The sequence below is a fragment of the Meleagris gallopavo genome, chromosome 2 (genome assembly GCF_000146605.3).
Source record: "Meleagris gallopavo isolate NT-WF06-2002-E0010 breed Aviagen turkey brand Nicholas breeding stock chromosome 2, Turkey_5.1, whole genome shotgun sequence".
In the NCBI taxonomy this organism is placed as follows: domain Eukaryota; kingdom Metazoa; phylum Chordata; class Aves; order Galliformes; family Phasianidae; genus Meleagris; species Meleagris gallopavo.
In genome coordinates, this window is record NC_015012.2 from 74,643,816 (window position 1) to 74,664,521 (window position 20,706).

At 42.7% G+C, this 20,706-nt stretch overlaps 1 protein-coding gene across 4 annotated transcripts in view; it reads left to right on the forward strand.

The window, feature by feature from the left end:
• The window catches only part of LOC100540835 (gamma-aminobutyric acid receptor subunit rho-2), an 81,161-nt gene that overhangs the window by 52,592 nt on the left and 7,863 nt on the right, over positions 1-20,706 (forward strand). For 3 of the 4 annotated variants that reach the window (XM_019613100.2, XM_019613102.2, XM_003204352.4), the window contains 6 exons: positions 4,472-4,578; positions 13,276-13,343; positions 15,543-15,766; positions 18,163-18,245; positions 19,391-19,531; positions 19,732-19,884. In XM_019613100.2, the coding sequence (XP_019468645.1) occupies positions 4,472-4,578; positions 13,276-13,343; positions 15,543-15,766; positions 18,163-18,245; positions 19,391-19,531; positions 19,732-19,884 (776 nt within the window). The remainder of the gene's footprint in view (positions 1-4,471; positions 4,579-13,275; positions 13,344-15,542; positions 15,767-18,162; positions 18,246-19,390; positions 19,532-19,731; positions 19,885-20,706) is intronic. The other variant, XM_019613101.2, reaches the window with a different exon arrangement.

Consider the following 20,706-nt stretch of genomic DNA (forward strand, 5'->3'; position numbering starts at 1 on the left):
GGTGGCTCTGCATGTGGCAGGGGGGTTGGAGATTCATGATCCTTGAGGCCCCTTCCAACTGGGCTGTTCTGTGATTCTGTGGGTCTCTCATAAATGCGATATTTGGAAGTGGCTTGGAGGTTAAAATACGGTGATAACTGGTTCCTTTTGGGTGGGTTGCTCACCTGGGTAGTGCTGTGTAATAATCTGTAATAAGCTTAAAAACACATACAATGATAGAACAGATTTTTTTCATTATTTACTTCTGTTTAGAAAATATTTTTCATAATTTGAAGACAAAATGGAGGATCCTAAGTAGCTGATGATAAGGCGTGTTGGGAGTGTGACCATGGAATAATGTGTAATCCTAAGGGTACAGTAACAGTGATAGTGCATGTGGTGTGAATTTCTCCATTGTTTTCCATTCCAGGTTCTGATTTATTTTTTTTATCTAAAAATCTGGAAAGGAAAATCACTTCCCTTTCCTTTTTGAGGATACCACCCTAAAATAGAGGACCTTGAGCTTGCCAGGAAATACTCTGCTGTAATTAGGCCCAAGTGGTCTGAGTTAATTGATATCACACAGCATCATAAAAGGAATCATAGAATGGCTTAGGTTAAAAAGTCCTTGAAGGTATCTAGTTCCAACCCCTTGCCATGGGCAGGGCTGCCCCCCACCAGCTCAGGCTGCCCAGGGCCCCATCCAACCTGGCCTTGAGCACCTCCAGGAATGAGGCATCCACAGCGTCTCTGGGAAACCTTGTGCCTGTGCCTCACTGCCCTCTGAATAAAAAAATTCTTCCTAGAAGCTAACCTAAATCTACCATCTTTTAGTTTTAAGGGTGGGGCAACTCCCCCAGGTTCCGGTTTCTCCTGATTATTTCCCATGGTGTGTGCATTGATGTAGAGGCACTTCAGCTGGGCCTTTAGCCACATTACCTTCCTAGAGGAGCCCTTCCTGAAACCTCTGGGACAAATCTGAGGTTTTACCCCACTGCTTTTTAAAGCAACAGCGTTCTCTGACTCTCCTCATTCCATCATCAGTACATCTCCTTCCTCCATCAAATCTAGTTTAAAGCCCTGGTGATGATCCCTGCTAGCTTGTTTGCCCCTCCTGGTCAGTTGTGGCCCATCCCACGTCAACCTTCCAGATTTGTCAAAGGTGCATCCTAAACTGTAGAAGCCAAAACCCTGGGCATGACACCATCCACATAGCCATTCATTCAATTGGTCTGTTCTGCTCCTCCTGCCTGAATCCCAGTCTCCAACCAGGAGGACTGAGAAGAACACTGCCTGCACTCTCGATTCCTTCAGCATATTCCCAAGTGATGTAAAATCTTCTTTGATGTTCTTTAACTTCCTAGTCACAGCCTTGTGTGACTTTAAAAGACCAGAAGTGGATTGCAGTCCTATGGCTTTTTTCCTTCTGGTATCCTCTTCCTGACGTAATGAGGGCCCCTGGCAGGCAGAAGACTTCTCTGAAGAGTTTAGCTAGGCAGCAGATGAGTGCCTCAGTGCCCTCCAGCACAGTCTCCAATTATTTACACCTCTCACTTTTTTAGTGGTACTGGTTGTGACTCTGGTTTTCAGATAGACTTGCTTAATGTGGTTGCCTCTTTCTGGCTGTGAACCACTACCCATGCTGCCTTCTCCTTCCATTCCCAAAGATTCATATCTGTTGGCTAGGGAGAACAAATTGGGGATGCTAATCAAGGGGTGAGTAATTATTAGGACAGTCATAAATATTAACTGTACTGTCTTTCCCATTTTTCTATTAGGAGAACTTTCCAGCAGCTGTATGATGCATGGGTTAGAAAAGAGGAGGCATTCTGCCCTTCGTGGTGCTACACAAAGTAAATGAATTGAAGAATGGCCTTGGTCCTGAAAAGGACCTCAAAGGTCATCTTGTTTCAACTCCCCGCCACAGGCAGGGTCGTCAACCACTGGACCAGACTGCCCAGAGTCACATCCAGCCTGCATCCAGGGATGGGGCATCCACAACCATTCTGGGCAACCTGTTCCAATGCATCACCACCCAACGAAGCCTCTAGCTAATGCTTTTTTCAGAAAGTACACTGATGTACTGCAAGATTTTCACTGAAACCATAGAACACCTTTCCAAACCCCAGTGTGAAATAGTGTGACAAGAGCCAATGTACCATGCCTATGGGCTGCCACCTCATTGTGGCAAAAGCCAACCCTGCATTCTGCAGAAGGAGGTGCAGGTTTCCTCCAGCCCTGGCTGCAGGCACTGGTGCCACATGGGCCAGCTTTTCAGTTTACTGTCAGTCACTCCACTTTAAGCAGCTGGCTTATTACCTAATACACGAAGGCTATTTTATAAGCTGTTTATCTTATTCTGAAAAGTTCTGAATATCCTGATGATGTCCAGCTCTTGTCTGAATCCTGATAAGCTGCTACTTGCGATTTCTCATGCCATAAAAATTTAATTTCAGTATATTTGGCAATATGGAAGGGATCCATATTATGCAGTTATGTAGACTTCTGGGGAACAGTTGTTGGAAAGAAAACTGTAAATAAATGATGGTGAATTCTTTACAACAACTTAATGGGATACCTGTCCCCTTCTCTTTTCGAAGCCCTCACCAAAGGCAGTTTCATTAAACTCATCCCACTTGAGTAAATTGTAAGCAACTCTGCAAAGGCACTCCCATTGCAATCCCATTTGCTGCTGATAGTGAGAGGCCTTCTACTCCCAACCAGTGGGTGGCACAGCTCCCTGCAGGAGAGGTCAGAGGCACCGCCATAACTGATGCGGTTATTTATATTAAATGGTTGATTTTTGTCAGTGGATTTGATCTTGCAGATCTCTACTACACCTGTAGATTTTGAGTCATTACGCACAGCTCTTTGTGCAGAAAGATGAACAGTGCTGGCTGTTAAAGGCAACCCCTGGCTCTGGAAGCTCTCAAGGAGCACCGTATTCTCCTTTAACCCTGCCCTTGCCCCTAGCCCACTTTGGAAGCCCTCAGCTTCAGAATTGTTCTCAGCACCTCTTGCATGCCCTCTGTTGTTCGATGGAATTTAAGTGAATGATCAGAGTCTGATGATCCCGTGAGGATGTGCCATTAATTTACAAGACAGCATTATAACACAGAGTTTTTAAAAATAGCATGCAATCTAAAGGTTTTTTTTTTTTTTATTGCTGTTTATTGTTGTCAATTGATAGTGGCAGCTATCAAAGTCCCTTGCTCTTCTGCTTCTTTGCTAAATTGAATGCTCTGGGAGGAAACTGTTTTCAGATTTCTGATTTATGCACTCATCATGACTCATATTTTAATGACTTTTAAGCACATCCGTGAACTTTTCACAGCCATGTTTTGTAACTTCTCAGTTTTTTATTAATATTTTAATCTTAATTTACTTGAGTCTTTTGTATCTATTTGTGTAGTCTCTTTATTTTCTCTTCCATTTTGCTCTTAACCAGTCAGTAAAGAACAATATTCCTCCCGAACAGGCAAAAGGATCTTCACCTTTTGTATGCAGTTTTCTAATTATTGTTTTTACTTTCCATAAACAGCTGACAAGTGACTCATTGCATCAGTGTTTACTGCTCTGCCAGATCTGATGCCCAGAGCAAAGGGGCTGTGGAATGTCATGGTTCAGCGCCTCTTTCCTGCTCTGCTGAGGCCCAACCATAGGTGCTGAGCAGGGCTTTCTTCTGAGGGTATATTTTGTGGGCATGGTGGTGATGAGTTGGTGGCTGGACAAGGTGATCTTTCCAATCTTAGTGATTCGATGCTTTTATCTTTCTGCCTGTTCTTCAGTTATCCACTTCTGCCATTTTAGTGACTTCTTGCCCTTCCATCAGGGCCCTATTTTCACCTCTGTCCTACTGTTTTCATATATAGTCTCTGATCTTCAAATAAGAAGTGTGTTATTTTATGTCTCCTCCCACCAGAGGCATTCAGAGAAGTGAAGGACTGCAGATCTTACTGACTTTATGTAAAAACATGTCCTGCAGCAGTGGAGGGAAATGAGTAAATTTGTCGCTGTTTAAAGCCATAAGACACAGCCCTATGCCCGCACACACAGCTGGTACTCAGCTGATACTTACGAGTCACTTCACCATGGTATAAAATGACATTTCATGGCCGCCATCCAAAAAGACAGCTTTCTCATGGTAATGCCCTTGTGCCTGGCCAAGGCACACCGAGGTGATGCATGGGGCAGAGCTGGCTTTTGTTTGTTGCCTGCTTGGGGCCATTGCTTGCACCGAGGTGTGCCTCCTTGCTGCACTGCGTCCTGGCTCCTTGCAAGGTGCCATGCTCCAGCCCTGCGGCATATCAGCTGGAAGCTGGGCTGCAGCGCGACCTGGCCAGCACTGGGTGAGGCTCTGGGCCTGCCATGCTGTGATGCTGCTGGCTGTTATGCTTCCTTCCCTCATGGTAAAGCTTCACCTCGTGCCATGGGTATGAGCAGGGATTGTGAGACCGGACAGCTGGAAATCAGCTATTGTTGTCTTTTGCAGTCACATCTACAAGAAGAACCACGATGTGACCAAAACTCGGAAGGGAAAGACAGAGCAGCTTCTCAGAGTCGATGACCATGACTTCACCATGCGGCCAGCTTTTGGAGGTGAGGAGCAAGTGGTTCTGTTAACTTCATACTCCTATTGTGTTGCTGTTGTTTTTTTTTTAATGGTTTTCCATTCCACCAATATGAATGGAAAGAATGGAGTGGTTTCAAGAGAAGACTTCCAGATAGCTACTCTTCACTTCTCCCTCTGCTAATGCCAGCTCCTTCTGCTGGAGTTTCCCAGAGCATAGACTGAGCTTCCCAGTGCACGTGCATCTCTAAATACCAGGCATGCCTTGGCCTGCTACAAGCTCAGAGGGTTCCCCTTACTATCCTTGTAGATCCCTTGCCCTTCTCCCTTTCCCAAGATGTTAAAAAAGGGAAATGTGGAGTGTTCCTCTGGCTGCTTCTGAAGCAGTAACTATTTCTTGTCTTGGATGGTTAGGCCCTGGAACAGGCTGCCCAGAGCAGTGGGCACAGCCCCATGCTGCCGGTGTTCAAGGAGCATTTGAACAGTGCTCTCAGACAGAGGGTTTAAGTTTCAGGTGGTGCTGTGCAGAGCTGGGAATTGGACTTGATCTTTGTGGGTCCCTTCCAACTCAGAATATTCCATGAGTCTTGATTATTCTCGTCCTACGTTCAAATAGGAACTCCTACAATATAATCTGGCTACAAATGTTTTCCTCTGACCACCTTTGCTGTTTGGTACAAGGCTAGTTGTGTGTACCAGAGTGGTTCCTTTTCCCTCATGGTATTCGTGGTGCTGAAGATCATCCTTGCTCACCACCACCACCATGTGCTTGTCCCAATAGGTCTCTTGGGGCAAAGTGCAGAGGCAGACTCAGATTTGAAAGCACATGGAAAGCCAGCCTTGTAGCTCTGAGGACAGCTCCAGTATGCATTGTGCATGGTTGTTAGTGCTGAGAAGAAAGGACTGCATACAGACTGGTAAGCATGCAGCAAGCAGTGGGAAGAAGGAGAATCCCAAATTTTTGCTTTGCTAGCTCAGGAGACAAGTCATCACTAAACTGATCCATGATTCTGTGGTCTTCTCAAGGGTGGCCACCCAAGTCATATTTCATCTGCATCTATGAGGGGAATAGAGCAAGCAGAGAAATACAGTCAGCTCACAGGGAGGGTGCAGCTCTGGGACCTTTAAATGACTTGGTGACTCCAGGCTGAGTAACTGGTTTTAACAGCAAATGGGCTTCCCAGCTCTCATCGAAGAAAAAATACTTTTAAGTGACTTTTTAAAAAGGCAGAATGGTGTTTCCATATTTTTTTTCTCAAAACCTCCTCACTTTGCAAAACTACTTGGAACAGAGTATTGCCAAAATTGCTCTGAAGTTGCACATAATAAGGAATAAAACATGACAACAACTTAGCCAAGACTCCAGCCTTGCAAAATATGACCCATGCACGAGGAGATAGCTTGGGTGCTTCAGGTTCATGCACAGATAAACAAAGTGATGAAGAGCGCTTTTAGTGACAGATTATACATTTGATGTAGAAATATAAAGGAAAGAAAACAAAAGCACGATAAGATGTGATCCCTGTGTTTTCTTCTGAAACGTTATCAGGAAGTTGCAGTGATTTGCTATGATTTGCTATGCACTATGAGTTCCTTCAGATTTTTTGCAGGAATAATGCCAGTCAAATTGTTGTAGTCTGACCTGCATGTGATTACAAAGGCTTTCGTACTGCAGAAGCAGAGCAGACGAGTTTATGGGACACATGTGACTGCAATTGTTCACTGCTCCTGGACACTTTCTGCTCTCTAAATGTAGTTCAGTGGCCATTGCCTAATGGAGAGTGCAGCCCTGTGGCATTGCACTGTGACATCATGTTCCAAGTGGGAAAAGGCAACTCATCTCTCTGAAAAACAAACCAAACAAATGATACTATAAGCAAACTGTAATGTTGGACTTTAAGTAATAAAATTCTTTTAAAATCCAATATTGTGAATGTGATTTTCCCAGACTTAGTGGAATAATGGACAGTTGTTAATCGAGTTTGTGGTGGCCAGCACACAGCTTCATCACTGAGCTTTAAGAAGGGGGCAGAACCTGTAGCTGCTGTGCTGTGCTTATGGTGACTCGCTGGTCCCAGCAGACAGTCAGCAAGATGCTGCCCAGCACAGCTATGAGCACTCCGTAGAGCAGGTTGGGGCCAGAGGAATCAGCAACTAAACATTAGAGGAAGGTGAAAGGATTTTCTAGTAAGAGTATCTTTTGTGAAGAGCAAGTGAGCAGGCGGGTGTTGTGTAAGTCATGTTGCTAACAGCCCAGTGAGCACGGCTGTCTTGCCTGCTCTCAGCCCATTAAAGAGCCCCTGGGCACAGTGGTAATGACAAAGGTTTTTGCTTTGCTACTGTTCAAAGTAGCCTCCGTAGCCTAAAATAGACTGAGTTTGGTGTGACCCTTGGGGAGTTATCTCCATGTCAGTGACCTTGTTCCAGCTAGCAGATGTTCAGGTATTATTTACAAATATTAATATTTAAAGATTATGTAAATGTTTGTTTTGCTGCCTTCTTTAAACGTCCATTTTAAGCATTTCATCTATGACATGTTGTATTTTACAGGGAGCCTGTGAATAAGCAGCTTTAGTTGATACTTAAAATAGCTGTATCTTTTCTGCCTCAGAACATCCTCACGCTGTACTTTTATCATATTCTTGCATAGCCTAATAGCCTCCATCAGCTGTCCCCACTGCCCTTTCTGGGGAGTATTTCCATAAGGATGGGTGAATGAAGCTTTGTCACTGTCTGGAATAAGACCTGCTCATCCCTTGATGACACACATCAGCAAACGTGAGGGCTCTGCAGCTGTGTGGCAGCTGCTGAGCACGCAAAGGACCCAGAGATGCATGTATACATATGTGTTGTGTGTATATGTTTGTATATACGTTCACACACAGAAACACTGAAGATTGTTTTATGGCATGTGGACATAAAACCTCGTATTTGCAAATCTCTGGGCATACACAAACTATCTGCTTGTTTCATGTCACATATTTTTGTCTTGGAGACTAAGTCTGCCTGAACCCTTCAAAGATAGGGGAGGGTACAGAGAGACTGTCTCAGAGAAAATAATGAGCCTTTGAAATCACTGCCAAAGAGAAAAAAAAAAACAACAACAAAAAACAGGAGCTCTCACAAAGCTTTAGTCTCAGTGTGGGAGTGGAAAACTGACTTCAAGCATTTTTGCGGTGGCACGTTTTTCCCTATCTTCAAACCTACTTCAGTGTTAAAAATAAACATCATGTTTGAAGCCTCAACCTCCTGCTGCTCTGTGGGCAGCTGACCAACCTGGTTCAGTTTCTTTGCTGCACTGGGATATGATAGACTTTGGTGTTAGGTACCTTCTGATGTTGTCCCTGAATTGAATTTGTGGAAGCTTCTGTGCTCCCCAGAGAAGTTAGCCCTAAACTGGATGTTCCACACAACCTGGGACAGAATTGGTGTAGAAAAAGGAATTTTTTGCAAGTTGAGCCACCAAGTCTTCTCAGTGTCAGAAACCACCCCACAGGGAAGCCTGTCCGAGCTTTTGGCTGATCTGTTATTGTCTGACCACTGAATGTAGAAGCAAAATGAGCCTTCTGTAAAGGTCTTCTGTCCCGGATCTTTTAACCTTCATTTCTCTTCCTTCTGCAGTAGAGTGCTGAGTTTTGTGAGCTACTCTTCAGCAAAAGCCATTAAACATTCAAAAGAACGAGGCAGAAGCAGCTTTGGAAGGTGATACAGTGAATGGGTGCAATGTTACTCTTATCATAGAATCACCAGAGTTAGAAAAGACCTCCAAGATCATCTGGTCCAACTGTCCATCTACCACTGATATCTCCCCATTAAACCATGTCCCTCAGTACAACATCTGAACGTTTCTGAACACCTGCAGGGACGGTGACTCCACCACCTCTCTGAGCAGCCCATCCCAGCACCTGACTACTCTTTTGAATATGAAATTTTTCCTAATATCCAACCTGAGCCTTCCCTGGCACAACTTGAGGCCATCAGCTCTCATCCAATCTCTAGTTACGCAAGAAAAGGAGCATAAAAGGAAAAGTGCTCCCATCAGCCTCAGGTTGTGCTGCAGGTCACTTAAACTCACTCTCAACTGTGTCAGAGATGCGAGAGAAATAGTTTATAGATGGATAGATGAGTTCATTTTTATACTGTATGTAAAAGTCTGACTTACACAAAGTTGTGGAGTTTTTTTTGTTTGTTGGTTGGCTGGTTGTTTCTGGCAGAATAAGGATTTGTGTTATGCAAGATGTTGCTGTGGACAGCGTTGGCGATGACTGATACTGATGTGCTTGCTGTTTCTGGAGGAAATATGAAGGCTATACAATTTATTTCTAGACCTGGAACTTCAAATATTTGAGCTCATGTTTGAACAACCCCATGGATTGGACTGGTGCTTCTCAGAGACCCAAAAATATGATCTTCAAAGCTTTGCTGGGCTGCAGGCTTTGGACAAAAGATCCACTGCTTTTGCTGGGGATCTGTTTGGCCTCCCTTCACTCCTTTCTCATCCTCTGCTCCCCTCCAGTAAGGACATTTTGTCTATTTACTCATCACTAGTAGCATTTGATAAGGAATTTGGTGAAGCATCTGAGGCCCCAGTGTTCAGACACTTCAGTTTGTGGAGAGACAGGATTGGAAGTTTAGCAGATCCCGACTGGCTCTGAGGATTAGCGAGACCAAAAATCTCTTGGCTTCTTTCTGTGTCTAATCAACAGCTGTTTAATTCAGTGATATGCTCTGTGCACAGCCAGGCTGTGACCCTTAAGGGAAACTCAGATTTTCATATGAGGTTTAAGGAGGGCACTTCTTTCCAGGGCTTCTGCTCAGCTTCAAACACTGTGTGCAGTTCTGATATTGCTCACACCAAGTGTGTCTGCAAAATGGCATCTAGGTAGGAGTTTTGGAGGGGTGATGAGCTAAGTGAATATGCAGAATGTTTGCTCTCCAATTCAGATAGCATGGTGTTTACTTGGCCTTAGAACCTTGATATGCACAATTTGAAATTTTGGCATATAAATCATTGTAAAATAGTGGTTAAAACTGGAGCCTCATATTGCATCAGCTTCCAGACGGGTACCTGGTCTCTCCTTGCAATGAGGTAATGGCTTTTTATCTGGGATCCAAGCTGAATGTTTGGTGGAGGAGCATGGAATAAAAGAAGTTTCTTTTCTGAATACTGACATGGTATATTATCTCTGAGAGCAGCTAGGGAAGGAATGAAGAGGAGGGCAGTGTTCTTCTGTTGTTATTTGTTTTTAAATCTGTGATTAGTGCTCAGTCAAGCGTGGAAATTGCAGTAATAAATAGACTTTGGATGGCTGGCGATTTCCTGAATGGAGCCTAAATTAAGCACTCGTGCACAGAGGGCATCTCTCTCCATCTGGAAGCTGGGGGGGTACAGCCCCTCAGCACCAGGGAGACCCAGCGGTACGTATGTTGCTGACGACTGCCTTCCTTGTTGAGCCAACAGGATGGTGCTGCAAGGCTGCTCTGGCAGAGGCTGCCTCTTCTCTGTGAGCATTGTGTCTGCTGTTGGTGTGGCTGCTTGGGGATGGCAGCCAGTGGGCACTGCTGCAATTCCAACTACTGTGTGTAACAGCAAATGACAAGAGACAGGCTAACGGCAGCCTTGTGCCTGTTCCGGCATGGACTGCCTGGGGTTCTGGAGCTTTTCTGAGCCAAATGGAGACAAGCAGCATCGTGTGAGAGTCCGTGCTCCAGCTTCACATAAAGAGCACAATGTCACAGCAAGTTTTGGAGTGGTTTTGTTTGTTCGTTTGCATTTTGGGTGGGTTTTTTTTTGGAAGTTTTGGAAGCAAAACAAGCTTAAGAAACAATCAATCATAGGAACATAAAATATGCTGATCCTTCTGAGATTTAATTGAAAGACTTTGTGCTAGTGTACAGATTGAACTCTTATGAGACTGGGACTTGAATGGTTTTAATAGCCTGTAATCATCCTTCTGCTGCATCATCTGATGTAATCACATCACTGGATTTGCTACAAATCAGGTCTAAACTCCATCATGCTGTGCTTTTTGAAGGGAGGAAGAGATCGACACCAAGGAGCAAAGCAGACAAGCATCTTACTCTTGAGTGTTGAGGATTTCTGTTACAGCAGCAAGTTACACGTCAAAAATATGGTTACACTAAGGAGCTATTGGCTAACTAAAGGCAACAGGGGGATATACTGAAGTACTGAATCATTGCCCATGCTCTCCCTTCACCATTGTGTATAATTTCACTTAGTACGTGAGCAAAGAAAGGTTAATTGCCTATCTACAGAGCACCACCTATCAGCAGCCTTGTGCTCTTTCCATGTTGATTACCCTGCACATCAAAGAAGCTGTTATCAGCACAGATACACTGCTTCTTGCTACAAAAAGTCTGTCTTGTTTTAAAAAACAACCCTTTTCCTTTCAACTGAAAGAGCCAAAAGTAACAAGCCAACTCCTTAATAACAGCACTATGGGAGCTAATTTGCTTGTTAAATCTTATCATCCCTCATAACTACTCAACTGAAGAGGACAAAACCATTGCCACAGTATTTTCACTTAATGAAGCTGCTGTTGTCTCCGGTCACACCAGGAGTGTTTGTGAGGTGACAGAATGGCCACGTGTTGGTCCTTGCCTGCTGGTTGCTGGACTGCACACTGGAAAGATGCAAGAGGCCTAAGCAATTTCTCTTCCCATGATGGGCAAGGAACAAAACAGAAAAAGGGTTTATGGCAAGGGAATCAAGGAAATCATATTTGTAGTTTTGCCATGGATTTGCATTTCTCTAATGAGTTACAGTGGTCTGAGAGAGAACCTGATGATGATGAACCATCATGTCCTGCATCCAAATTTTAGGAGCTGGGCACATTTCCTGGTCTATCAAATGCAGAGTGGTTTATGGGGAGCTGAGCTGTTGCTCCCAAAGATAAAAGGCTTGCTGACTCTTATTCTCCTCCATGCCTGTCTCTTCTGATACCAGTGGCCAAATTGGGCACCTGGAAGGACTTTCTCAGAGCTAATTCTCTTCACTGATTGGAATAAATTAGTCTACTTGTTGTTGCTGCTTTGGTTTTGGCTGGTTTGCTTTTCCATGGATTAGTGAGATCAACAGTCTGAGAGAAGGACCCATGGCTTATCTGTGCAATATCACCCTCTGCTGAAAGATCTCCCCAGAGTAATTTGAGGAGGGAGCTGGGGAATGTTCTCATCTGTTAAATAAGCACACCTAGATTGTGAAGACTTGTGTACAAGGGGAAAAGCCATCAGCCCTTCTCAGCCTTGCTGTTGAAAGTTGTCACACCATGTCTGCATTTCAGCAGCTGCTGCAGGTGGGAGATCTGTGGGTTTTCCTGGTTCCAAGGAATAAATAGAAGGAAGAGAACTAAATACTAAAAAGGAGATAATTTCCTTGGCCTCCGGTGATGCCTTATGGTATATAATCAACAGTACTGGAACCAGAAAAGGAAGCAAGAGTGGCTCATCTTGTTGGACTGAAAAAACACCAACACTGTAGGTCCTGAAAGTTCCTGCAAGCCTTGATGAGGGCTACTATAATCTTCTGATGCCTCATTTCTGCTGGGCAAGTCACATGGATATCTGCAGAGCTACTGCTTTGGTCTGTCAGTCTATCCCAGTGAAGCTGCAAGGTTGGAGGCATGCTCCAGATGCCTGTGTTAGTGCAAGAGCTACCAGTCCCACTGCTCCAAACTGAGAGATGAAGCTAGCACTGGATCCACACAGGCTGTTCCTTTGGAATTCCTTGGTGTGCTTGGTGTGCAAGTCTCTGCATGTACTTAACTTCTCAGCACAGTGGAGAGATGGAATACCAGGAGATATCTCCAGAACATATGCAGAATCAATGTATGTTACAACAACAAACTGTGGTACACAGCTTTGTCAACTCTCCTCACTCCTCTGACTAAGAAGCAAAGTAAGCAGATAAAAACAGCACTCTCCAGGCACAGTGCAGAACAATTTTGGAGCAAATAACAGCATGTTTTTTTATTCTCAATTCAGTCTCCTCAAGTTCAGATGCAGAGAAGAGGAAAAGAAAAGGGAGAAAAGCTGTCTACAGTGGAAAATGGAATAAGCTGTGGGAAGATACACTTTAGGGAATTTGAGCAGCTCTTGGCTGTTAATGAGCAGCAATATGCAGAGAAACCTGGATATATGGGTCTTCTAGTAACAGAGGATTTTGCATTTATCATAGCGTGTTTTCTGCTTATTTATTCTTTGTGAATTCTCTGGCTGCTAATTTTAACACTGCTTTGAAAAGCTATTAACGTCATCAATGAGTCATACAAATGAATATGATGCTGGGCTCTTGAGAGATTAATGTAGCTGTCTTGATGAGAAATGAGAAATCCACAAGGAAGACCACGTTGCTTACAGCTTCTTCCTTTCAGTCTCTGGTTCTCAGGGCTAAATTTCCTCTCATAAAGATGTAAAATGTATAATGAGATGGCTCGGCTTCTAGAAACATATGCAGATGTTTCATTGTAGCTCACCAAAGTGTCAGCACTGCAGGGCATGCTATGGAGAAGAGAAGGCGATGTTTCATGGGGGGTTTCACATGATTATTAACTGACTTTTCTCTCTGCCCTCTCTGCTTCAAGAATCATGGACAGGAAAGAAACCACGAGCTCAGAAATGTATTGCATGCTACCTCATGATGTTAATCAACTGCAGGTGATACAGAATAGTAGTTATTTACATACCTAAATCTCATTCTTTTACAGGCCCTGCAATTCCTGTTGGGGTGGATGTGCAAGTTGAAAGCTTGGACAGTATTTCTGAGGTTGACATGGTATGTGATCCTCTTGATCCTCTCTTATGGCTAGGCTCTGAACGAGAGAACGTCCCTCCCTCCTGAAACAACTGGGTTTCAAATTGTTAGCCAGGTGAAAGTACTGGCAGTAACTGGCAAGTTCACAGAGACTTGACAAAACCAGGTGAATGTCAAAGGCTGATCACTGTATCTTCAGATGAGAACTACAGAAGATAAAGAGAATTTAACTGGTGCTATGAAGGATCTATCACAGCAAAAAAAAATGTAAATAGCTGTATGGAATGTTTGAAGGTATGTGATGAAGGTCACAGAAGCCATGTTTGCAAGAGTTTTCTTTGCTAGGGAACCACTGAATCTATCTCTTAAAATGCATGACTTGAGGAGGTGCATTAGAAAAAAGAGTTGGCATCACAAGTGAGAATGAGCAGTTCCTACTTCTTTGGCACCAGGAGTAACCTTACTCCTATGATGGGGAACTGTCAGCATGAGCTTAAGCCACCTCTACCAAGTAATTATTTAGTCACTGAAGCTGTTCAAGAAATTTGTATTGAATTCAATTGTGTTTTGATATCTTTGTTTTTTGTTACTTAAAAAAAAAGGAAGAAATATAAGAAGTATAACATTCAACACATTTCAAGATATTATCAGTGAAAGGAGTATTTGTAAGCATTTTCCTGGTTTGCTGTTTTTTGTTTCTGGCTAGAAATAATGGAAGTAGTGAAAAGAGAAGTGGGAAGGGGAATGTAGAGGAGAAGAGGAAGCTTTTAATTCTTTCCTCCTCCAGCCTTCTCCTCCTTGTTCTTGGGCACCATCCATGGTGGTGTACATGGAAAACACGAAGGCTTACTGGAATAGATTTAGGCTGACTGCATTTTACTGCAATGCAATTACATATTCATCACAAGAGTGGGGCTTGCCAGCCTGGATATTGAAAAAGAGGGTTTGGGAGATGCACACAATGAACAGTGTGGAAAGCATCTGTAAGGATGGGAAAGGGCTGTAACGAGAAGCTCTGGAGCTCTAATAGATCAAGATAATGTCACAGTAGTGAGGAAAACTAATTAGTACAAGTAAATTTCTTTCAGTGCTTTCTCTTCAGAGGATCTGATTTCAACAGAAGTCTCACCTATCAGAAAGCTGTGAAGTCAGCTCTCTTTGCTATAGATAGATCTGCAGTCCCAGTTTCCCACCACAGGACAAGTACTTCCCCTAGCAGCTGCTGATTTGCATTCACAGTAGGAAGACAGTCTGTCAGATCAGCCTAGGCTACGTTAGTTTGTTTTTCCAGCAGTCTGTTCCACTAGCGTGAGTGGTGCCTGTGAAAATCCACCAGCCCCTGCAAAAGTGTCCCAGTTTGGGCGCTGGAGGCTTCTTTGACATATTCCTGAAAAACCCGAAGGCAATATGAGCTTGTTGCCAGAAGAGCCCTTTGAAATGGAAAGTCAGGTTAATCGATGGCTTGGCGCGTCAGCAGAACAAGAGGAGGAGGTGGTAGCAATTTTAAAAAGCAATTGAGTGGTTAGGAAGGGATCTGAGCCTGGGTTGTTGATTGTCCAGTCTTGGCAGCTTCAGTTACTGTAACCACTCTCTTAATAGAGAATATAAAGAAAACGGTGTGTTTGATCTCTCAGCATGAAGGAGTAGATGCAGTTCTGAAAGCAACAGCTGCCAGGTTGGAATCAACAGATGTTTTCCTTTGTGTGAGTGAAGCTCCTGACCCCTTGACGAGATTAAAAGAGAGGTTTATTTATATGCTTCTTTGATAGGAAAAGCAGTTCTCCACTTGGGTGCTGTTTGCCACAATTTAGTTCCTTTAGAGATAAATTACTTCTGTTTAGCCTGACCATTTATTTTATTTTGAAAGGTTTTCCTCTTTATCATGCTTTTGATGCCGTAGTCTTTCAAGATAATTTTGCCACGACTGAAGAATGCTTTCTGCAGGGCAGTGCTTCTCTTGGCACATGTTTATATCACCTTTAGGACTGTGTGTTATTGGGTACAGTAATACACTGATTGTGGATTTATGTTTTGTTTTGGCTGAAATGATTTTGTCAGGAATATCCATTTAGAACAAGCATTGGTCTAGGAAAGGAATAAAAGTCTAGAAGGGATGTATTTCATCTACCTAGCAGGAGTGAGTTTTCTTTCTGGTGTTTCTGAGATGTGAAAAGCAGCACTGACAAATCCCTTTCTGCTTATCTTCTTTTTTTCATGGAGGATTTCACCATGACTCTGTACTTGAGGCACTACTGGAAGGATGAGCGTCTCTCGTTTCCCAGCACCACCAACAACAGCATGACCTTTGATGGCAGGCTGGTGAAGAAGATCTGGGTCCCAGACGTCTTTTTCGTGCACTCCAAAAGGTCCTTCATTCATGACACAACCACGGATAACATCATGCTGCGGGTGTTCCCTGATGGTCACGTCCTCTACAGCATGAGGTAAAGGTCCTACACCCTGGGCCTTTACTGTCCATTTTGCCCTGGTGTGACTTTGGTGACCTCCAGGACTTCTGTTGCCAACACTGCTACTCCTGCAGCTAATGCAGAGCTCTGTGGCCTTTGGTCCCTGTACCAGATGCTTCACAGGAAGCTGAGAGAAACCATGTTGTGGGCAATAACAGGATAATCTCCCCCAGGGAAGCATTTCCCTAAGTCTTTGTGGTCAAAGGAGGGCTTAGTCAGGCAGGGATGTTCGTCCCGGGGTCAGTGTGTGATTAAACTGGAAGCTGCTGATGTACCAGATGGTGACCTCTATAATTATCCTATTTTGCTTCCTGTTTGTCTGGAAATACTTCTTCCTTTTTTTTTTGTTTGAAGTTTGCATGTTGATACAAAGTAAGGTTACTGAAGCTGAAACAGCAGTGTTAAAGACACCTCGGAATCCCTGATTCTTTAGCACGTTGACTGGAAGAATCTTGAGACACATCCCAGCTGACTGTATTTCCTTCAGATGAATACAAAAAGAGAGGCAGGGAAAAATACACTGCCATAGGAGAAAAACTCAAGAGCCCAGGCAGAGGGACATTTCCACGGGACAGGAAACTTGCTGTCAATAACAGTGATTTTCAAATGTTCCATAGCACAAGGATTTATTTTCTAGAACCTGGATCTTATTCATTTCAGATATGGCAAAATAATGCTCAGAATCTAAAAGATGTGTTTCCCCTCCACTACCCCCCACACCTCAGAGGGAGAAAAAAAAAAAAAAATTGATTCAGGAGGCTATTTCTCTTTAAAGAATAAGCATAATTAATGTGCAATATTTTCCCAAGTAAGGCGATATCTAAACAAACTAGGGGGCTCTGAAGTTTGCTGGTTCCACATTCCAACTGCAATTATAATGAATTTATTTGAAAACAAATTGTGGACAAATTATTAAAGCCACAAAGGAATTTATGTGGTAGGGAAAAAAAAAGGGGAGAGAGAGATGCACTGTACAGTTACTTAATTTTGCCTTATCTTACTGAGTTATAAAATCCCACCTTGTTCAAGCATCTCAGAACCTGCCCTCTGTTCTGAACCCATTTATTGCATACTACCTCAAATAAGCTCAATATGCTGTCCATTTTATTAGAACTAAATGAGGATAAAAGTACCATATAGAATGAGAGACAAGGGAGCAGAACAAAATGAAGAGGGATGTTTGATGTAAACTTGAGTCAGTTCTGCCAGGAGAAGAGCAGAAGTAGGAGGGCAGAGGTCTTTTTGACTGATGTTTCAGTATAGCTAAGTATCAGTTGCATTGCTCTTGACCTGCAGTTGTCATGCAGAGACACCAGCAGCACTCCTCTTGTTAGCAGTGTTCAACTACCAAAATGAAGAATGAGTATGTTTAATAGCAATGTTGGCTCTATTCAGTTCTTCTCATTTGCTCTCTTGCAGAGCATTTAATTTCAAAGTTTTCAGAGCCATCAAAAGGGAGATGTGAATTTGTAATGTCACAAGAGAGAAGAGCGTGAGCAACCATGGCTGACTATACAAGAGTTAAATTGATAATTAATTAATAAAATCCAAAGATAATGAGAATCTGCATGATATTTGGGACTGGCAATGTTTGAGAGTCTCAGAACAAGATGCGGTTGCCCAAGCATGAGCATTCAGTGCTGCTGGATATGCCCTCAGATATCTGAGATACCTCCGTGAGGTTGGTATAGAGCTGAGGGGCATTTCAGTCCCTTTTGGGATCTTGTGCTTTTAAGGCCACCTGAACACTGCACTCTAATTGAGGAATATCTTACTGATGAGTTGAGTTTCTGTGTTGTCTCTAACAAACTGTTAATGATCACAGCTTGTGCTACAATTTAGGTGACCCTTAGGGAAGAAAATAGCACATTGTAAAAAGTTGGAGTTACATTATGCGTTTAATTGCTCCACATAACTATGGGAAGTCAACAATATACTTTCTAGAATGAAAAGCTTCTCTAAGTTCACTTCATGTGGCTTGCAATAAGGCTTATCATGTTCCTTAGATTTAGTGGTTGTTGGTGTGACCACGGGGGAAAAAAAGCAAAGGGAAAATGAGAAAACCTCAAGCAAACTGGACAAAATGTGATCTTGATATGTAAAGAGTGAAGTATTTTTTGTTGTTGTTGTTACCTTGTAAGGAAATAGTTGGATATAAATGGCAGAGAAGTGTCTGTATTGGCAGTATTACTGCAATGTAATAAATAGCACTTTAGTTCTTTGATAGGTATTAAGATTACAGCTACCACGGGAGTACAAGAAATGCTAAGCATTTTCTTGCAGATTTTTGCTGTCTTTAAAGATGCCAAACTATTTATATGTCCCTTCATTAATCCTCATAGAAAACGACCTTTCTCATTTTTGACTTCCAGGATCACAGTGACAGCCATGTGCAACATGGACTTCAGCCGCTTCCCCTTGGACTCTCAGACATGCTCTCTGGAGCTGGAAAGCTGTATGTTGTATCTGTGTTTCTAGTTAGGCATGCTACACAGTTGCTGCACTCACAAATTCTGGACTGTTTTAAAGCCTAAAACAATTTCACCAAAGTCACTGAAAGTTTTTCTATTAACTTATTGGATTGCATACCTGGACCTTACACTGCAAGACAGGAGAATTTGCAAGGAAAAACTCTTGTATGAGTTTTGGTGAATTGCACTTTCCAAAAAACAGCATAATCAACAACAACAAAAAACAACCCCCAAGCCTCCATCAGCAAGGGTCTTCAACATATACTGGATCTCAGCAGCTTGCTGATGAGAAATTTGGGGAAGAAGTTGTATTTCTGATCGGGAAGGGATGCTTTCAGATGCCACAGTAAAAAGCTGAGTATAATGATCATTGATTTTTCTGTATTTCAACACCAATATGGTTGATGTATGATAATCATGATCCTGCAAACTGTGGCTTGTGTTCAACTTCTTTAAAAGGAGCTATTTTGTGGAGAAGGTGATTTGAACAGTATGATTTTCATGGCTGTCCTGCAAACCCTCTCCACATTGTTACAGGCTAATGTTTAACTGTTTTCAAGTCTTCCTGGTTATTGAACTGAAATTGTCCTTTAGAAACAACAGAATCCCAAAAATGATGGGGTGATTTATACTGGGGAAGAGTTTTAGGTTGGTCCTGAGGTCAACTGGCCCAGTGTGTTGCTCAAAGCAGGAGAACTTTAGAGAGGTTTTCTCAAGGCTGTGTCCCATTGAGTTTTATATCTGCAACATAATGGAGGCTCCACAACTTCTCTCTGCTACATATTCAAATGTTTGACAGCTCTCATTACAAAAAAATTGCCTTAGAAAAAAATCCCTTGCTGCAGCTTGTATTCTTTTTGCCTTGTCCTTTCACTCTGCATGCTTTAGTACTGTGGTTTCACTAACCTGAAGCAAAGAGGATGTATTTCCTGAATTAGGATGCGCTGTTTTGTTGTTGCCACAGTATATCACATGTTAAGATCTTTTTCATTCACTGCTATTAGCAAACTTTTGTGGCTATTGCATGCTAAAGGACCCTTTCTGTTTGTTAATTTTCTCTGAATCCATAAAACATTTTATTTCCATCTAAACTAAATCCACACTACACTGTGTTTCTTCTTTCCCTAAGATGCTTACACTGATGAAGATCTGATGCTGTATTGGAAAAATGGGAATGAATCTCTGAAAACGGATGAGAAAATTTCTTTGTCTCAATTCTTGATACAAAAATTCCACACTACATCAAGACTGGCTTTCTACAGTAGTACAGGTATTGGTCTTTTCTGATTTAAGGCTATTCTTGAAGCTAATGCTGTACTGCCTACTTACAAGAGAGTTCTGAATTCTCCCATGCTTGTTTTGAAAGATCAGTTTCTTTTTCCTCTGCCCTTCAGAAACAAAAGATTTTTTTTCTCTTTGGCTACCATTCATTCTGTTCTCACCAATTCTGCCTTTCCTTCTTTCTCAAAGGTTGGTACAATCGTCTCTACATAAGCTTCACTTTACGCCGACACATCTTCTTCTTCCTGCTCCAAACCTACTTCCCTGCCACTCTGATGGTCATGTTGTCCTGGGTGTCTTTCTGGATTGATCGCAGGGCAGTTCCTGCCAGAGTCTCTTTGGGTGAGAGCAATCACAATGAGCCACAGCTTTGTGAAATTCTTTGAATGTGAAGATTTTGGCAAGAAAGGGAACTGTTCATTTTTATGGTCAAAGTTTCTGGGGAAAACAACTGTCTTTTATCTAATAATTAATGCAAAACTTGCAGTTTGTCTTAAGTCCTTCATTGCTAAGCAGTCTTAGCAATTAATCCTGATCTATAGTTAGCTCAGGGCAGAGCTGTGGTTTCAAAAATGAAGGTGGGCAGAGAGGAAAGATTTCTTTATTTATAAGCCAATGAATCAAGGTTTATCCTCATTGTCCAAGCCTGCAGCATTGAGACTCATGTACCCACGAGTGAGAGCTGTGTTTTAAAGTTTAGGCACCTGAACTGAGATGAAAACTTATGTTATAACTTTCATTCAGAGCAGGATCCTGGCAATGTACATGTCTTCTCACCCAAGGGTGCCTTGCATTAATGGCCCAGGCATTCTGGAGTGGGGAGGAATGGGAAGGAGAGAAGGAGCTGCTTGAAAATCCTGCATGCACCACTCTGCAACTTTGGATGTCTAAAGACAGGAGAAGATTTTTCTGTGTCAGAGCTGGAGGAAATTCTTTTATCTGAGCATAAAAAGAGCTGACTAGTTTATCACTCTATGCAAAGATTAGAAAAAGCAGAAAAATCTCTGAATGTTGATATGTACGGCTTCCAATGCTAAAAGCATAAAACAGTATTTTAGCCCAGCACCTTAACTTGACTGGAAAGCTATGCACTGCCACAAACCTGTGAGAAGAGGCAGTCAAGAATCTACTCCATCAAAAGAAATGTGTAGACTGGAATAAATT